The 18,823-nt window shown below is 47.9% G+C and overlaps 1 protein-coding gene across 1 annotated transcript in view; it reads left to right on the plus strand.

Moving 5' to 3' along the window:
• LOC115474059 (serine/threonine-protein kinase NLK2-like) overlaps window positions 1–18,823 on the plus strand; it is an 80,771-nt gene that overhangs the window by 11,896 nt on the left and 50,052 nt on the right. The window contains exons 3-5 of the mRNA XM_030209358.1: window positions 17,726–17,781; window positions 18,223–18,329; window positions 18,659–18,744. Coding sequence (XP_030065218.1) covers window positions 17,726–17,781; window positions 18,223–18,329; window positions 18,659–18,744 — 249 coding nt within the window. The remainder of the gene's footprint in view (window positions 1–17,725; window positions 17,782–18,222; window positions 18,330–18,658; window positions 18,745–18,823) is intronic.

Below are 18,823 nucleotides of genomic sequence, written 5' to 3' on the forward strand. Positions count from 1 at the left end.
TCCTTAGAGATCTATGGACTTATCCCAAGCTCTCTTGAATTCAGCTACCGTTTTCATCTCTACCAGTTCCACTGGGAGGCTGTTCCGTGAATTCACCACCCTTTCCATGAAGAAGTATTTCTCAGGTTACTTCTGAGTCTATCCCCTTTCACTTTCATCCTATGACCCCTCGTTCCAGAGCTTCCTTTCAATTGAAAGAGATTCACCTCCTGTGCATTTATGCTACATAGGTATTTAAATGTCTCTATCATATCTCTCTTCTCGCCTTTCTTCCAAAAATATACATATTGAGATCTTTGTCCCCATACGGTTTGATGAAGATCAGTGACCATTTTAGTAGTCTCCCTCTGTGTGTAAATGTGGATGCCTAGTTATAGAATCGTCCTTCACTAATGTTTGCTCTGATTTTAATTACCAACGTCACTATCTCCTCTTCCCTCATGGATCCCATGAGCAGCTTGAACAGAGTCTATAATCTCTGTACCTCTGATTCTGCAGCTTGGACGCACCAATCAATATCCGACAGATTAAAATCTCCAGCCTGTAACACTTCTTTTTCTTGCAGCCATACTTCCGGATCCTATATAGGTCACCAAAATTTGTGCGCCCAAATTTTGCATGGATCCCAGATCTGTGCACAAACAAATTAGTATGTGACCTGTTAATAATTGGTGTTAATTGGCACTCATTTTGGTTTGCACATGGAGCTGCCCTGCACCCTATTCTATAACATGCATGCCTAAATTTTATGGCATGCAACTCATTGAGGCGTGGCCACAGGAGGGGCATGAGCAAATCAAGGGGTGTTCCCAGAAGTAGGGCATGCAATTTGAGGCCCTGTTTCCTTTTTGGGCAGTTAATGTCTGGAATGCATTCCCTTTGTGTATTCCAGTAGAGGTGAATTATATGCAATTGCGTAGGAAACTACAAATTTTTTATTTGATACATTTTAGGATGTCTTTTTGAAATGTTGTAATTCCTCATGTTTTGAGTCTCTTGTTTTGTGAACCGCCTTGAACCTCATGCTGGGATTAGCGCAGTGTACAAATTTCAGATTAGGGAAGGGAAATGGGACTTGATATACCACCTTTCTGAGTTTTTTTTGCAACTACATCCAAAGTGGTTTACATATATTCAGGTACTTAGTACCAGGGGCAGTGGAGGGTTAAGTGACTTGCCCAGAGTCACAAGGAGCTTATAGTACAAGGAGATTTAAACATCATGCCTAACTGCCATAAATTGGATGCCAACATTTACATGGGGTTTTGGCAGGCATAAATTCTTCTGCAAAGTATAAAAAACAAGAGGTGCAAAATGCTGCAATCCAAATGTGTCACAAGCACGAAACAGCAACGGTGAGCCAGTAGATATTTCTTAAAATCCTTTAATAAATCCTATAGTAAGTGGAAATACTAAGTCCAAAATACATTTTCTATTAGCCCTCCATGTTTTGGCATATACTGCCTGCTTCAGGGACAAAGTTTGAAAGGTAAAATGGACACACACTCCTTCAGCCCCTAATATAGAGCTAAAAATAGGTCCCCAAAGATACCGAAAGTGCAAATTTGAGTGAAAAACTCAAATTTTGCCCCTGAAGCAGGCAGTATGTGCCGAAACATGTTGGGCTAATGGACTGAGGGAAAAAGTATTTTGGACTTAGTATATCCACTCGCTATAAGGTTGTTTCGGATTTATTAAAGGGTTTTAAGAAATAGCTACTGACTCATCATTGCTGTTTTGTGCATGTAAATGCTAGTGCATCAAAGCTAGGCATGAGATCCTTGCTAAACTTGTATTCTGCAAAAGGTGCATGCTCTTTACAGAATACTAGCTTAGTACGGCTCTTCCCAGCATCTAATTTTGGTGCACCATTCGTAGAATTCTTCCTGTATTGACTAATATAGTAGATGATGGCAGATAAAGACCTGTACTGTCCATCCAGTCTGCCCAATAAGATACCATATGTAATGAGTTTATGATGTTATACTTCATATGTATACCTGATCTTGCCATTTTCAGGGCTTAGACCACAGAAGTCTGCCTGGCACTGTCCTTGTTCTAAATTTCTAAAGTTGTCAAAGCCCCTGAAAAGCTCCACTCCAGCTCATCCAAATCTATTCAGCCACAGTCAGGGCACAGACCTTAGAAGTCTTGCCCAGTTACTGGTGTGCTTTCCAATTAGTGGTGGTGTTACCTAATCTCCGCTAAGCTTTTTTGGATCCATTCCTTCCAATCAGGATTTCTTTTGTGTTGATCCACGCATTACCGTTTTCATCTGTACCACTTCCAGTGGGAGAGCATTCCAGGTACCCACCACCCTCTCAGTGAAGAAATACTTCCTGACATTATTCCTGAGTTGGCCCTCTTTCAACCTCAATTTGTGTCCTTTAGTTCTACCACCTTCCCGTCTCTGGAAAATGTCTGCAGATTTATACATTTTCAAATATTTGAACGTCTGTAATCACCACGATTTCTCCTTTCCTCCATGCTATACGTGTTCAGGTCACCAAGTCTGTCCTCGTACATCTCGCTATGTCAACCACATACCATTTTCATCGCTTTTCTCTGAACTGCTTCAACTCTTTTTATATCCTTATCAAATTACAGCCTCCAAAACTGGATACAATACTCCCAATTGGGGCCTCACCAATTACTTGTATAGGGGCTGTTCTGCTGTGCTGGATATCTATAGATGGTTCAGTGTAGTTAATTCACCACCTCCTTTCTCCATTTTCCTTGATTTCAGTTGCTTTATTTTTTTTTTCCAATAAAGTACTATTCTTGCCTTTTTTTTGTGTGTTTTCCTTGGCTGTAACCTGGTATGTCTATATGCTAGTTGTGAGATTCTTTAAACCATGATTTTGTGATGGCAACAATAGGACTTACAAATCTGGAATTGTGTAATTTTAATATTTATTTGGTTTTCAACAAAATATCGTGTAGTGCCTTCAGCTGTACTGTGCCAAATTTTCAAATAACAATGGTGCAGAATATGATCACCCTCAGCAAGTCAGGAAATTAATTTCATGGACATAAGTATTTATGTTCTTAAAAGCAGAGAAAGCTTTAAACCCATGATAGTTGGTTAACAAGCCAGAAGCTGTAATCACCCAATGAAAAACCCTAGCTAAAGGAGTTCTTGGCTAGTTTGGTCTTTTTGCCTTCCTTCCTGGAAACTGATCATCCAGTGGCCCCTTGACTCCCGGGGGGTAATTCTCCACTGTATTAGGGAAGCTCACGCTTTTTTCGGTAGTAGCTCAAGGTGAGTTGCAATCAGGTACAGCAGGTATTTTCCTGTCTCTGGAGGGCTCACAATCTGTTTGTACCTGGGGCAATGTAGGGCACAAGGATCTTGTAAAGATGACGACAGAGTGGTGATATTGCTTCCCTTCTGTAATGATATGAGAGAAGAGATGATATCATATCTTGCTAGCACAAAATAATACTAGCATAGTAAATGATGGCAGATGAAGACCAGTATGGCCCATCAAGTTTGCCCAGGAAGGTTACTCCCACTTTGTCTTTGAGGTTATAACTGTCATCTGATGCAGTTTATCTCTCTCTGTTCCTCTTTTTTTTTTTTCTTTTTCTTTAAAGTAAGTGGAAACACTGTATACTTTAATTTCATCTTCAAACCATATAGGGTATCTCTGTGTTTATCCCATGCCTTTTTGCATTCCATCACTGTTTTTGACGTCACTGCTTCCCTTGGAAAGGCATTCCAGGCATCCATCGTCCTCTCTTTGAAAAAGTACACTAGCAGCTACAATATAATTTTTGAAGCTGTTTTAGTGATATTCAGTTTTTATTTCATGATATTTATGTCTACATATGGGAAGCTTTCAAATAAATTAAAAAGCTGTCAAGTTAAAAAAAAAAAAAAAAAAGTCTTTTATCCTCCACCTTGTAAAGCACTGCCCATCCAACTGGAACAGTTTTAGACTTTTTACAGATGGGCCAAGCATTGGTAGTCCGTTATTTCTCATAATCTTTTGCTATTGTTGTGGGTGAACCAGTGTGGTGGCAATCTCCGTCTACTGACTTCAACCCATAGAATGGGCTAGGTAGCCTCATACTGTCTCTTTTCTTAATCTAACCTACTTACCATCTTTTTTCCCTCCCACCCATGTATGCACAAATGACTGCATCCATCCACCTCCCCTTCCAACCCTGTTTGCCCTCCCATCACATACCTCAAGGCACCCTAGTGGTCTAGTGGCTTCTTCGGGGCAGGAAAGATCTCTACTCTTTCCTGCCATTTTAAAGAAGCGTCGGCGACAGACAGGAAAGAGTGGGGATCTTTCCTGTCTTGAAGAAGCCACTAGACCACCAGGGTGCCTTGAAGTATGTGCGTGGAGGGCACCTTGCGGCTCCAGGAGGGAAAGCAAAGCTCAGTTTGCCGTTCTGTTGCGCGGGAACCCCGCAGGACCTGAGTCCATCCCCGTGGGATTCCCTCTATCCCCGTTCCTGTGTAGCTCTCTACTTCAGACAGCTCTGTCCATCCTGTTCTGGTGTTAACTTTCTGTCTAGCACAACTGGCTGCCAGCGTGCTTGTACAGGTTTCAGTCTCCACTCTTGTGCAGCACAAGTGGGAACAACATACATGATTCTAAACAAACTTGTGCTGGTCCAGACGTTAGTCTAGTGCAAAGCAGCACACATGAAGAAAAATTAGCTACTTCTAAACAGACTTAGCTGATTCACACTTCTGTGTAATGCAGCAAAAAACAGAAAACACACAGATGCTTTAAACAAGCTTGAAGTTTGTGAGGAAGGTTTAAGCCTAGCTCATCTCTGCCCCAATATTTCTTCACACTTTTGGGGGTCAGAGAAAGAGGGAGGTTTGTACTTTCTCCGAGGACAAGCAGGCTGCTTGTTCTCACGACTGGGGTGACGTCCGCGGCAGCCCCCACCAACCGGAAATAAGCTTCGCGGGACGGTCGGCACGCAGGGCACGCCCACCGCGCATGCGCGGCCGTCTTCCCCGCCCGTGCGCGACCGCTCCCGCCAGTTACTTTTTTCCGCGACTGAGAGAGTTGTGTTTTCCCCTCTCTCTCGTTTCAGCCGCCGGATTTTTTCGACCGCGTTTACGCGGATCGTCGCTTTTGGCCTGTTCGGCCTCTTCTTCTTCTTCTTTTATTAAAAAAAAAAAAAAAAAAAAAAAGAATTTTGCGCGTGTGGAGCACGCGCTCCTTCTTTTCCCTCGCTTTCTAGCGGGGACGCCTCGTTGCGGCCTAGTGGCCGCTCGGTCGGTTACAATTTTCGTGGTGTGATTTTAGCCACCATTGCCGACTTTGACTTCGCCGACGCGATTTTTCCGTCGATGTCCTCGAAGGTCCCGAGTGGATTTAAAAAGTGTGGTCGCTGCGGCCGGCCGATCTCGCAGACCGACACCCACGCTTGGTGCCTCCAGTGCCTCGGGCCGGAGCACAATCTCAAGTCGTGCGTTTTGTGTCTCGGTCTCCGGAAACGGACTCAGGTTGCGAGGCAAGTTCTGCGGGACCGTCTTTTGGAACTTGCGCCGGCCCCTCGACGTCGACCTCGGACGGCATCGGTAGCGAAGGCCGGTTCTTCGGTACCGGTATCGATGCCCGAGACATCGGCACCGATGGCAGCGACCCCAGGAGAACAGGTCCCGTCGGCCCGCCGGTCCGCCGGCGAGAGTGGGGTAGAGAGACCGCGTGGGCAGTCGGCCCCGGTCACTCCCTCAACTCGTGAGCCACGGGACCGAACCCTGTCGGACCCGGTACCCCGAGACCGAGGGGGATCGACCTCCTCCTCCTCCATGCCCTCCGGCACCGGTGACGTGCACCGGAAAAAAGACAAAAAGCGCCGTCACCGGGAGCCCTCGGTGCACCCTGAAGAGGAGTCGACGCCGAAGCGTCATCGCAGAGAGGAGAGATCTCCGTCGGTGGTGGAGGTACCGACACGTCGGGGTTCCGGCACCTCGGTGCCGTCTCCTGGCCCCCAGCAGCTTCCGGCACCGACACCCTTACCGGCCCCACCGCCTTTCCCGGCAGCGGGCCTGGACGAGTGCCTCAGAGCCATCCTTCCGGGGATCCTGGAAGGGCTGATGCGCCAGGCTGTGCGATGACTGTGGCGCCGGCGAGCTCTAGCCCGGCGCCGGGGCAGTCGACACCGCCGCCGCTTGCGGTGCCGGTCTCGACAGCCACGCAGGTGGAGTCCCCGTCGACGTCGATGGAGGGAGCTCCGTCCCCGCCGGCGCGGGAGTCCACCGCTCGACGACACCGAGACCTCGGTGCCTCGACGTCGAGCCGGGCCCGGTACCGGACGCAGCTACATGAGCTAATGTCCGATACCGAGGATGAGGACTCGTGGGGGGAAGAGGAGGACCCGAGATATTTCTCCTCAGAGGAGTCTACGGGCCTTCCCTCGGACCCCACGCCGTCACCGGAGAGGAAGCTCTCACCTCCTGAGAGTCTCTCCTTTGCCTCCTTTGTGCGGGATATGTCTATAAGCATTCCCTTTCCCGTGGTCTCTGTGGAAGAGCCGAGGGCCGAGATGCTCGAGGTCCTCGACTATCCATCACCACCTAGAGAGTCCTCCACGGTACCGCTGCACAATGTCCTGAAGGAGACGCTGCTCCGGAACTGGGTGCGACCACTAACTAATCCCACCATTCCCAAGAAAGCAGAGTCCCAGTACAGGATCCACTCTGACCCAGAGCTCATGCGGCCCCAGTTGCCCCATGACTCAGCGGTCGTGGATTCTGCTCTCAAGAGGGCACAGAGTTCGAGGGATACCGCCTCGGCGCCCCCGGGGCGGGAGTCTCGCACTCTGGACTCATTTGGGAGGAAGGCCTACCAATCCTCCATGCTCGTGACCCGCATCCAATCTTACCTGCTCTATATGAGCATCCACATGCGGACCAATGTGCAACAGCTGGCGGACCTGGTCGATAAGCTCCCGCCGGAGCAGTCCAGGCCTTATCAGGAGGTGGTCAGGCAGCTGAAGGCGTGCAGAAAGTTCCTGTCCAGGGGGATTTTTGACACCTGTGACGTGGCATCTCGTGCTGCGGCCCAAGGTATAGTGATGCGCAGGCTCTCATGGCTGCGTGCCTCTGACCTGGACAACCGCACCCAGCAGAGACTGGCTGACGTCCCTTGCCGGGGGGATAACATTTTCGGTGAGAAGGTCGAGCAGATGGTGGACCAACTGCATCAGCGGGAAACCGCTCTCGACAAGCTCTCCCACCGGGCGCCTTCAGCACCCGCCCCCACGGGTGGGCGTTTTTCCCGGGCACGGCAGGCTGCACCCTATTCTTTTGCAAAGCGTAGGTACAACCAGCCGGCCCGAAGGCCTCGTCAGGCACAGGGACAGCCCCAGCGCGCTCGTTCTCGTCAACAGCGTGCGCCTAAGCAGCCCCCTGCGCCTCCACAGCAAAAGCCGGGGACGGGCTTTTGACTGGATCCACGGGAACATAGCCGCCCTACAAGTGTCCGTACCGGACGATCTGCCGGTCGGAGGGAGGTTAAAATTTTTTCACCAAAGGTGGCCTCTCATAACCTCCGATCAGTGGGTTCTCCAAATAGTGCGGTGCGGATACGCCCTGAATTTGGCCTCCCTGCCTCCAAATTGTCCTCCGGGAGCTCAGTCTTTCAGCTCCCATCACAAGCAGGTACTTGCAGAGGAACTCTCCGCCCTTCTCAGCGCCAATGCGGTCGAGCCCGTACCACCCGGGCAGGAAGGGCAGGGATTCTATTCCAGGTACTTCCTTGTGGAAAGAAAACAGGGGGGATGCGTCCCATCCTAGACCTGAGAGGCCTGAACAAATTCCTGGTCAAAGAAAAGTTCAGGATGCTTTCCTTGGGCACCCTTCTGCCAATGATTCAGAAAAACGATTGGCTATGTTCCCTGGATTTAAAGGACGCATATACTCACATACCGATACTGCCAGCTCACAGACAGTATCTCAGATTCCGTCTGGGCGCACGCCACTTTCAGTATTGTGTGCTGCCCTTTGGGCTCGCCTCTGCCCCACGAGTGTTTACCAAGTGCCTCGTGGTGGTAGCGGCCTATCTACGCAAGCTGGGAGTGCACGTGTTCCCATATCTCGACGATTGGCTGGTCAAGAACACCTCGGAGGCAGGAGCCCTCCGGTCCATGCAGTGCACTATTCAACTTCTGGAGCTGCTGGGGTTTGTGATAAATTACCCAAAGTCCCATCTCCAGCCAACTCAGTCTCTGGAATTCATAGGAGCGCTGCTGAATTCCCAGACAGCTCAGGCCTACCTTCCCGAAGCGAGGGCCACCAATCTCTTGACCCTGGCTTCGCAGACCAGAGCGTCTCAGCAGATCACAGCTCGGCAGATGTTGAGACTTCTGGGTCATATGGCCTCCACAGTTCATGTGACTCCCATGGCTCGTCTTCACATGAGATCTGCTCAATGGACCCTAGCTTCCCAGTGGTTCCAAGCCACCGGGAATCTAGAAGATGTCATCCGCCTCTCCACCAGTTGCCGCACTTCACTGCTCTGGTGGACCATCCGGACCAATTTGACCCTGGGACGCCCATTCCAAATTCCGCAGCCCACGAAAGTGCTGACGACGGATGCATCTCGCCTGGGGTGGGGAGCCCATGTCGATGGGCTCCACACTCAGGGTCTGTGGTCCCTCCAGGAAAAGGATCTGCAGATCAACCTCCTGGAGCTCCGAGCGATCTGGAACGCACTGAAGGCTTTCAGAGATCGGCTGTCCTGTCAAATTATCCAAATTCGGACAGACAATCAGGTTGCAATGTATTACGTCAACAAGCAGGGGGGCACCGGATCTCGCCCCCTGTGCCAGGAGGCCGTCGGGATGTGGCGTTGGGCGTGTCGGTTCGGCATGCTCCTCCAAGCCACGTACCTGGCAGGCGTAAACAACAGTCTGGCCGACAGACTGAGCAGAGTCATGCAACCGCACGAGTGGTCGCTCCATGCCAGAGTGGTACGCAAGATCTTCCGAGCGTGGGGCACCCCCTCGGTGGACCTTTTCGCCTCTCAGACCAACCACAAGCTGCCTCTGTTCTGTTCCAGACTTCAGGCACACGGCAGGCTAGCGTCGGATGCCTTTCTCCTCCATTGGGGGACCGGCCTCCTGTATGCTTATCCTCCCATACCTTTGGTGGGGAAGACCTTACTGAAGCTCAAGCAAGACCGCGGCACCATGATTCTGATCGCGCCCTTTTGGCCCCGTCAGATCTGGTTCCCTCTTCTTCTGGAGTTGTCCTCCGAAAAACCGTGGAGATTGGAGTGTTTTCCGACTCTCATTTCGCAGAACGACGGAGCGTTGCTGCACCCCAACCTTCAGTCTCTGGCTCTCACGGCCTGGATGTTGAGGGCGTAGACTTCACTGCGTTGGGTCTGTCTGAGGGTGTCTCCCGGGTCTTGCTTGCCTCTAGGAAGGATTCCACTAAAAAGAGTTACTTTTTCAAGTGGAGGAGGTTTGTCGTGTGGTGTGAGAGCATGGCCCTAGAACCTCGTTCTTGCCCTGCACAGAACCTGCTTGAATACCTTCTGCACTTATCAGAGTCTGGCCTCAAGACCAACTCAGTAAGGAATCACCTTAGTGCGATTAGTGCTTACCATTATCGTGTGGAAGGCAAAGCCATCTCTGGAGAGCCTTTAGTCGTTCGATTCATGAGAGGCTTGCTTTTGTCAAAGCCCCCTATCAAGCCTCCTGCTGTGTCATGGGATCTCAACGTCGTCCTCACCCAGCTGATGAAACCTCCTTTTGAGCCACTGAATACCTGCCATCTGAAGTACTTGACCTGGAAGGTCATTTTCTTGGTGGCAGTTACTTCAGCTCGTAGGGTCAGTGAGCTTCAAGCCCTAGTAGCTCATGCTCCATATACCAAATTTCATCACAACAGAGTAGTGCTCCGCACCCACCCAAAGTTCCTGCCGAAGGTGGTGTCGGAGTTCCATCTTAACCAGTCAATGTCTTGCCAACATTCTTCCCCAGGCCGCATACCCGCCCTGCTGAACGTCAGTTGCACACATTGGACTGCAAGAGAGCATTGGCCTTCTACTTGGAGCGGACACAGCCCAACAGACAGTCCGCCCAATTGTTTGTTTCTTTCGACCCTAACAGGCTAGGGGTCGCTGTCGGGAAACGCACCATCTCTAATTGGCTAGCAGATTGCATTTCCTTCACTTACGCCCAGGCTGGGCTGACTCTTGAGGGTCATGTCACGGCTCATAGTGTCAGAGCCATGGCAGCGTCAGTGGCCCACTTGAAGTCAGCCACTATTGAAGAGATCTGCAAGGCTGCGACGTGGTCATCTGTCCACACATTCACATCTCATTACTGCCTCCAGCAGGATACCCGACGCGACAGTCGGTTCGGGCAGTCGGTGCTGCAGAATCTGTTTGGGGTGTAAATCCAACTCCACCCTCCAGGACCCGAATTTATTCTGGTCAGGCTGCACTCTCAGTTAGTTGTTCTTCGTAGGTCAATTTCTGTTATACCCTCGCCGTTGCGAGGTTCAATTGACCTGGGTTCTTGTTTTGAGTGAGCCTGAGAGCTAGGGATACCCCAGTCGTGAGAACAAGCAGCCTGCTTGTCCTCGGAGAAAGGGTATGATACATACCTGTAGCAGTTGTTCTCCGAGGACAGCAGGCTGATTGTTCTCACCTTCCCTCCCTCCTCCCCTTTGGAGTTGTGTGTTTCATATTTTTTGCTAGTCATTCAACTGGCGGGAGCGGTCGCGCACGGGCGGGAAGACGGCCGCGCATGCGCGGTGGGCGTGCCCTGCGTGCCGACCGTCCCGCGAAGCTTATTTCCGGTTGGTGGGGGCTGCCGCGGACGTCACCCCAGTCGTGAGAACAATCAGCCTGCTGTCCTCGGAGAACAACTGCTACAGGTATGTATCATACCCTTTATGCCTTCAGAGCAGCACCATTCCACCCCACCAGTAGGAAAAATCCATATTTCTCTCACTGCTAATACTTAATGCTTTCAGCTTCAAAAAAACCTGTTTTTTCTCTACCTCATTCATATCAGGGAGCATAACTTCTGGATCAGTTTCCCTGCTTTCTTTTCCAGTCTGAGAAGTTACCCACTCGCCAGCTTGTCATGGCTTGTGTCTGAATTCTTTCCCTGGTTCCTTAATTGTTCAACGAAATAGTTTCTTGCCACCGTAATCATTATTGCTAGTGGATTCACCTGGGCTCTGTTTAGCCCCATTCTGCTTCTTTCCTTTCCACAACCTCATGGGGATTACAATTTCATATTCTTTAATGTAGTTCCACGTATCAGCATTATGCTTCCTCAAAGTCTTCTATCTTGCTAAGGAGGTTTATTCCTCTAAATGATGTTTTGCCTTGATTCCTAATTTCCTAATACCTCCACCATCACAGTTTAAACGTGATGTCACTTGGAGTGATGGCTGCAATCTGTTAGAGCTTTTGGCTGATTGGAGTGAATAATTGGAGCCTCACGTTCTAAATCTGTGAAACAGTGCTCCCCCATTTATCCAGAGGTGGTGGGAAGAGCTGAGTGCATCAAGCATAAATGCCGGAAGAACCATCGATCTGCAAGCATATGGTTACCTAGGCCCGATGAGGTAGCAGAAAACAGCTGGCAAAATAGCAGAGGCAAGAGAAGTGAGCCATGTGGAGGAGAACAAGGTGCAACACAGGCTCTGAGCACTGAGATCACTCACTTGGAAATGCAGGGTTTGTTTCTGACCTAAAGAAGGACTTCTGTATTTAAAGGTGAGTTTACTGCTTTGATGAGTGATACATGAAGACATCAGCCATGTTGGTAAAATACTCAAGGAGGTTGGGAAGAACTGGAGGAACAAGGTAGCAGGGGGACTGCAAGAACAAATTGGCACAGTTAGCAGGCTAATCGTGAGCTACAAAATAAACTGATTTAGAGACCAGGGCTTGGCATAGTAATCTTCAGTGGAGAGGTATCCCAGAGTCAGCCAATTATGCAGACTGTGTGGAGGTGGTAAAGCAACTGAGCAGAGTCATTCTGGCTTCTTGGGGGAGGGGGAAGAGACTCTGATTTGAGAAATAGAGATTGAAAGGGCCCACCGCACATTGAGAAAGCCAAAGGGAGGCCTCCTGAGGAACATCGTATCTTATCACCAGTACCTGGTGACAGAAAAGATCTCGGCAGCAGTCAGGAAGACGACACTGTTCTGTAGAAGGATCATACAGTTTCAGGAGGTCTTTGCTGACCCAGCCCCTGCTACATTCAAGAGCCAGTACAAGTTTCTAGAGGTGAAACTAAAATATTGCTGGCTTTTCCTTGTGAGCCTCAACTTTATGATCAATGGTTCCCCTTTCAGGTTGACAACACCAAAAGAAGCAGCAATAGTGCTCAGAGAGGCAGGTGTCAAAGGTTTCTGAAGAGTTCAACATTGCTGTCGGCAAACTCATTAAGAAATATACTCAAGTGGCAGAGGGTGAATAAAGGCATTTATTTATCACGCCATGTTCATTTTAACGCCACAACTTTTTTTTTTAAATGCATTCCCCCACCCCTGTGTTTAACCTTATAGCTGAGCTCCGGATTTTTCTCCTTCCTTGCTGCCTCAAAGTCTTTGTCTTCCCCTGCACAGCCGGGCTCAAGTATTTGCAGAGCCTGACCATGCAGAGGAAGACACAGACTTTGAGGCAGCGAGGAAGGAGGAAAATCCGGAGCTTAGCTATAAGGTGTAGCTTAGAGGAAACAGCTGGACCAGCAATTAGTGCACTAACTGTATCAAATAAAGCTGAGCTATGAACTTAAGAGCACTATAAGCTGAAGAAATAGGGATAATGAGAGCAGTCTCCAATAAACAAATTTGAACGGTTAAAATTTGGGGTGGGCAATTTAACGCATTTATTTATCACGCCATGTTCATTTTAACGCCACTATTTTTTTAACGCATTCCCCCACCCCTGTGTTTAACCTTATAGCTGAGCTCCGGAATTTTCTCCTTCCTTGCTGCCTCAAAGTCTTTTTCTTCCCGTGCACGACCAGGCTCTGCAGATACTTGAGCCGTGCCGTGCAGGAAGTCAGGAAAGTCTCGTGGAACTTGAAATTGCTAGACTTCCCTAACTTCCTGCACGGCTCAAGTATAATATAATTGCTGATTAAAAGGGAATCAAAATTAAGCAGTGGTTGGTGGAGGTGGATGCAACAACATGTTCAAATTTGCAATCTTACCCTTATATGTTAAGGGGTTTAACTCCTCCCTCAAGAGAAGTATGCTGGAGAAAGAAGTTAAGTGTCTAAGTTGATGTTATGCTGATATAGGAAACACATCTAAGCAAGATGAAAATAAGCTGTTCTACAAGGGGTTCCCAGATATTTTTTTATGTCTTAAATCTGAAAGAGCTTGGTAAGAGAAGAGAAGGAATTCTGGTTGCTCAGGGCCTTAATACAGAGGTCTTGGGGTGTAAGAGAGACCAAATAGAGACATTTATCTTCCTGAAAATGTGTATTTGGCGGAAAACATTCACTTTGGCCAATGTGTAAGTGTCAAATGAGGGCCAAGCAATTTTCTTTTGGGAATTATCAGACCATCTTTTTGGCTTCCAAGAGGGAGTGATTATACTGGAGTGAGGTTTTGCCCTTACCATACACCTCAAATTGGATAATTTGTCAGGGTAAGTGTCTTCCTCCAAGGCAGCTAGAGCTAGATTAAAAGAAATCTGCACAATGCATGAACTCTTTTACATGGAGGCACCAGCATGGCAAGGAGAAGGATTATACCAATAGTTCCCAAACCTGGTCCTGGAGGCACTGCAGCCAGTCAGGTTTTCAGGATATCCACAATGAATATTCATGAGAAATTTGCATGTACTGCCTCCTTGGTTTGCAAATCTCTGTCATGAATATTCATTGTGGATATCCTGAAACCCTGACTGGCTGGTTGCCTCTAGGACCAGATTTGGGAACTACTGGATTATATGTTTTTTCTCAAGTCACGCAAGATATGCTCTTAACTTCCAAGTTTGTAGACCTGTTTGAGTCCTCCTGGATAGATGTAATATTGTGGTTTGATCAGGCTCTGGTCTCTACTGTTCTGAAGCCAAGTTAGACAGGTCAGGGTGGCCAATGGAGGCTTAATAACACCTACTTGACCATAAGAAGATCAGTGAGGTATTAGATCAAGTGACTGTAGAGTACATGGTTAAGGGGCCCAGTTTCACACATTGGCTTCCTTCCTACTCCCTGGTGGTCTCCGTACGAGTCTGACATTGCCTCACCTGTCTCTCCTCTCCTTTGTTCCCTCCGGCATGTCTGGCATCTCCTCTTCCATTTCCTCTATCTCCTCCCCCCACGGGCCCTACAAACTTGCATATTTGCCGGCACTCTTACATCAGGCCCACCTGCTGGACACCTGGGAGAGGGAGGGGGTAGAGGAAAAAGAGAGGGAGATGCTGGCTTTGGAAGGGGGAAGACAGGAGGGAAGGAAGAGAGAGGGAGAGATGCCGGCACTTGGTTAGGGGGGGGGGGGCATAGGGGCACAGAAGAGTTATGTTGTGTAGGGCAAGAATGGGGACACAGAGATGCTCATTATGGTAGGAAGATAGGGGCAAGGACACAGGGGTGATGCTGGGTAGGATAGATAGGGATACAAAGAGGAGACGGATGGTGGACATGGAGATAAAAGAAGTTCCAAATGGACAAGGAGACTCTGACAAGATAGTTAAGAGAAGACAGAGGAAAGCAGAAACCAGAGACTGGCACCAACACCATTAGGAAAATAATGACCAGACGACAAAAGTAGAAAACAGAAATGCATTTTCTACTTATTAGAATAGTGGAGGAGTGGCCTAGTGGTTAGGGTGGTGGACTTTGGTCCTGAGGAACTGAGTTTGAGTCCCACTTCAGGCACAGGCAGCTCTTTGTGACTCTGGGCAGGTCACTTAACCCTCCATTGCCCCATGTAAGCCGCATTGAGCCTGCCATGAGTGGGAAAGTGCGGGGTACAAATGTAACAAAACAAAAATGTCAGTTTTTGGAATATAGTTCTGCCAGAACTGGTTTTAGACCTGGCTGGGGCCTGTGAGAAAAACCTCAGTCTGCAGCACTGCAGAGGTAAACCTCCAGCTTTCGGATGGACCACCCTTGATGTCTCTGTAATGCATATATACTGTACTGATATGAGCATTTACACGTGTTCTTGGCACCTAAATTGATGATCCAGTGCATTGCTTCTAAGCTTCGAGGAACTGAAGGAGGAATTCGAGTTAGCAAGAGGGGGATCCTTTTGGCTATGTGCAACTCTGGCTCTTCTTTATGAAGACTGGGAGGGTACGGTCTGAGCTCATTTTTGCACTGTGATGTAGTATTTTGTGGTTGGTGTTCCCTTTATGTGTATAACCTTCTTTCATTTTCTTTTCACCTTATTCTTTTCTGTTTGATTTTGTAGTTCTTTTCCTCTTTCTCCTTAAATTGTACACCACTATGATTTTGTGAAAAAGTGGTTAAGCAAATGCTCAATAAACTAAACTGATTAAAGAGAAAACTAATTTGAGCTGGAGCCAGAGATGTGAAAGGACTTATTTCAAAACTATATAAGATGTTATTCTCCCAAACAGTCTTCAAAGCATCACTGATTAGGGCTTGAGGTTAGAACATAAGGAATGGGGTGACATTTGCTCTGAAATAGATAAATTATTTATCTTTACCAACTTGCTGAAAATGGTTATAAGATGTTATATTATTGTACATGACCCTCAACTTGCTGAAAAATGGTTATTCTAGACAGAATAGAATATTTTCAGGGGTGACTGGAGAGTGTTGCAGGGAGTGTGTGCAAGAGGAAAATTTACCCTATATGGTGGACATTCCCTAAAGGTATATAGGTAATGGGATGAGGAGCAGAAGTATATAGGGGGATTTGAATAGATAAAGTTTGCAGTTTAAGGGGACATTTTATGTTGCATAGTGTGGAACTGGAAATAGAATTAGGGATAGCTATGTTTGTGACAATTATGCAGGTAGCAGCTCGCATGAAGATAACTATAGCATGGTGGAGACACTCTTATCATGAGTGATCAATGTGGTGCAATGACCACAGAAAGTTTGTTTTGAAGGAGGGATACTCTTGAATTGTTTGAGAAGATCTGGGAACTCTTTGACAAATGGGTTAACTTTAAGGGGGGAGGGGAGCAAGTACTTATATGACACATTTACTACCTAGGTAGGCTGTGCCAATGATCTGCTTCCTTTCCTCAATGAGCTGATTCCTCTACTAAAGGAAGATTGGGAGGGAGATATATCAAAAGGCTGGAAGAGTGCTCTACAACCACCATAACATCTCCAGATGTGGAAGTGTAGTAAGAAGAAATAAGGGGTGAGCATAGGCGCCGACTCCGTGGGTGCTGTGAGTGCTTGAGCACCCCCAATATTTTAACTCGCCTGCCCTCTTCTCCCTCAACAGTCCTTCGTCCTCACCTTCCTGCCGCCCCGAATTTAAAACTCATCTTACCTTGTGTCCCGGCAGCAGTGAAAGGTGAGCAGACTCGGTGCTTCAGCCTTCCCTTCTCTCGCAGCTCTGGTCCCGCCCTACTACTACTACTACTACTACTACTTAACATTTCTAGAGCGCTACTAGGGTTACGCAGCGCTGTACAATTTAACAAAGAGAGACAGTCCCTGCTCAAAGAGCTTACAATCTAATAGACAAGTGAACGGTCGGTCCGATAGGGGCAGTCAAATTGGGGCAGTCTGGATTCACTGAACGGTAAGGGTTAGGTGCCGAACGCAGCATTGAAGAGGTGCCCTCATTTCTGGAACTTGGAGGAGAGGGTGGGGGGCTGAAAAGGGGCAGGTGGTGTTTGGGGTGAGTTACTGGACATGGAGGGGAGGGGAGAGAGGAGAAATCGCTGGATATGGAAGAGAGGGCAAGGGAGAGATGAGACTTGTTGGACATGGATGGATGGAGGAAAGGGAGGGCAGGGGACAGAGAAGAATTCGCTGGACATGGATGAGGGGAGGGTAGGGGAGAGAGGAGAATTCGCTGGACATGGATGAGGGGAGGGGAGAGAGGAGAATTGCTGGATATGAATGAAGGGGGGGCAGGGGGAATGCACCACCCGTAAAAAAAAAAAAAGATTTCAGCACCCCAAATCATTTTGAAAAGTTGAGGGTGAGGATTCTCTTTTGAAACTTATGGATCTGTATCTCAATGCTGATAATTGCTTTGTATGTTTTAAAATTGATCCAATAAGAAATTTGAATGGAAATAAGTAAAAGTCAAAAGAGGGGCAAGCATGTTACTGCTGCTGGAAGCAGCCCACGGGTAGAGATGACAGTAGAACTATGGTCCGAAAAGCTACTGACTCCATGATTGAAGGAGCGCGTTTGTTTATCAGAGTATCTCTGCCTAATCTTGTGCGAAGGAACAACACCACATTGCAGCATACTGCGTTCAACAATTGTATTGAGTTTTACAACACTGCCGCATGTTCTCTACTATACTTTGTGACCCCTGACGCAGGTACTGTGTGTCGAAACACAGACCGTGTCAGGTCCATTTAAGGATTGTTTCACCAACACACATGATTAAAGGTTTTATGTCCCCTTTTTTTTGAAGGCTTCTGGTACTTTTTGTTTTGCTTTTTGGACTTTTGTTTGTACTTTGCTCCCTCTCTTCGCTATACAGTAGAACTATGGTGTCACTTCCAGGTGGTGTTAAGAGCAGTCTCTTGGTGTTACTATCAAGAAATCTGCAGTGGACGTTTCCCCCATCTTTTTTCTGTTTCCACAGGTGCTGTCAGCTTTGGATATCCTGCAGCCTCCCCAGATTGACTGCTTTGAAGAAATGTATCCTTTACTTTTCTCCCACATCCTCTTCCTCTCTCCACTCGGAGAATGCAAGTGTGTGAAATTTGAATGTATGTTTCAAAACAGAGAATGGAATGAACAACAGACAGATCAATCATGTGGCTGCACTCTGCTATTCAAATTTCTTTAATGACAGTGCAAATAAAACCCAGCAATACCTAGCAGTAGCTAATCCAGGATTTGCGGCAATTCCTTCTGGCATAATTATCCCCAAATGTGGGCAGCTAAAAATAGAGGTTTTCAACCAGAGAAATGCAGAGCTAGTTCAGCACTGCGCTGCTTGTGTTAGTACATATACATCAGCCAGATCTTTCATTGAGAGATCCAGTTCCCTCAATCCTTGGCATCTTGCCTCCCTTTCCCCGCTCTTCTTTTTTTGCATGACTTTTTGGTTACCCTTGACCTGCCATCTCTGCTCAGATATGTTATCACAGAGTTGATGCAAAGTGACCTTCACAAGGTCATCGTGTCTCCACAGCCTCTTAGCTCTGACCACATCAAGGTCTTTCTCTATCAGATCCTTCGAGGTAAGTTACTGGTTTTCTTTTGGGATAGGCTTGTTAATCAACTGTGCTATTGCAGGTGGCACTTTGCCATATTACACTGAGCTGTGCAAACTTAAATCACTTGGTTGCAAGGTTCCTGGACTGAAAATATTAAGCAGGAGGGTAAAGCTGATGGCAGCAGTTAGACTGGAAGCTAAATTTGCAAGCATGACAGCTGCATGATTTGAAGGCTGCAGTTCACACAGTGAGATTAATGGTGTAGGTGGTTTGAGGCCGCAGTTCACACAGTGAGAATAATGGTGTAGGTAGAGCTGGAAGATTGGTCTGAACTGCTGCCTCTGTCTTACCAGGGTTGAAGTATCTACACTCGGCAGGTGTTCTTCATCGAGACATCAAGCCCGGAAATCTCCTAGTCAACAGTAACTGCGTTTTAAAGGTAAACTTTGGCTGGCTACTTGGATCAACGAAGAAACCTACATCCCTCTGTCCACCAGCACTTTCAGCCCCTACATTAT

Source organism: Microcaecilia unicolor, chromosome 7, assembly GCF_901765095.1.
Source record: "Microcaecilia unicolor chromosome 7, aMicUni1.1, whole genome shotgun sequence".
Lineage (NCBI taxonomy): Eukaryota > Metazoa > Chordata > Amphibia > Gymnophiona > Siphonopidae > Microcaecilia > Microcaecilia unicolor.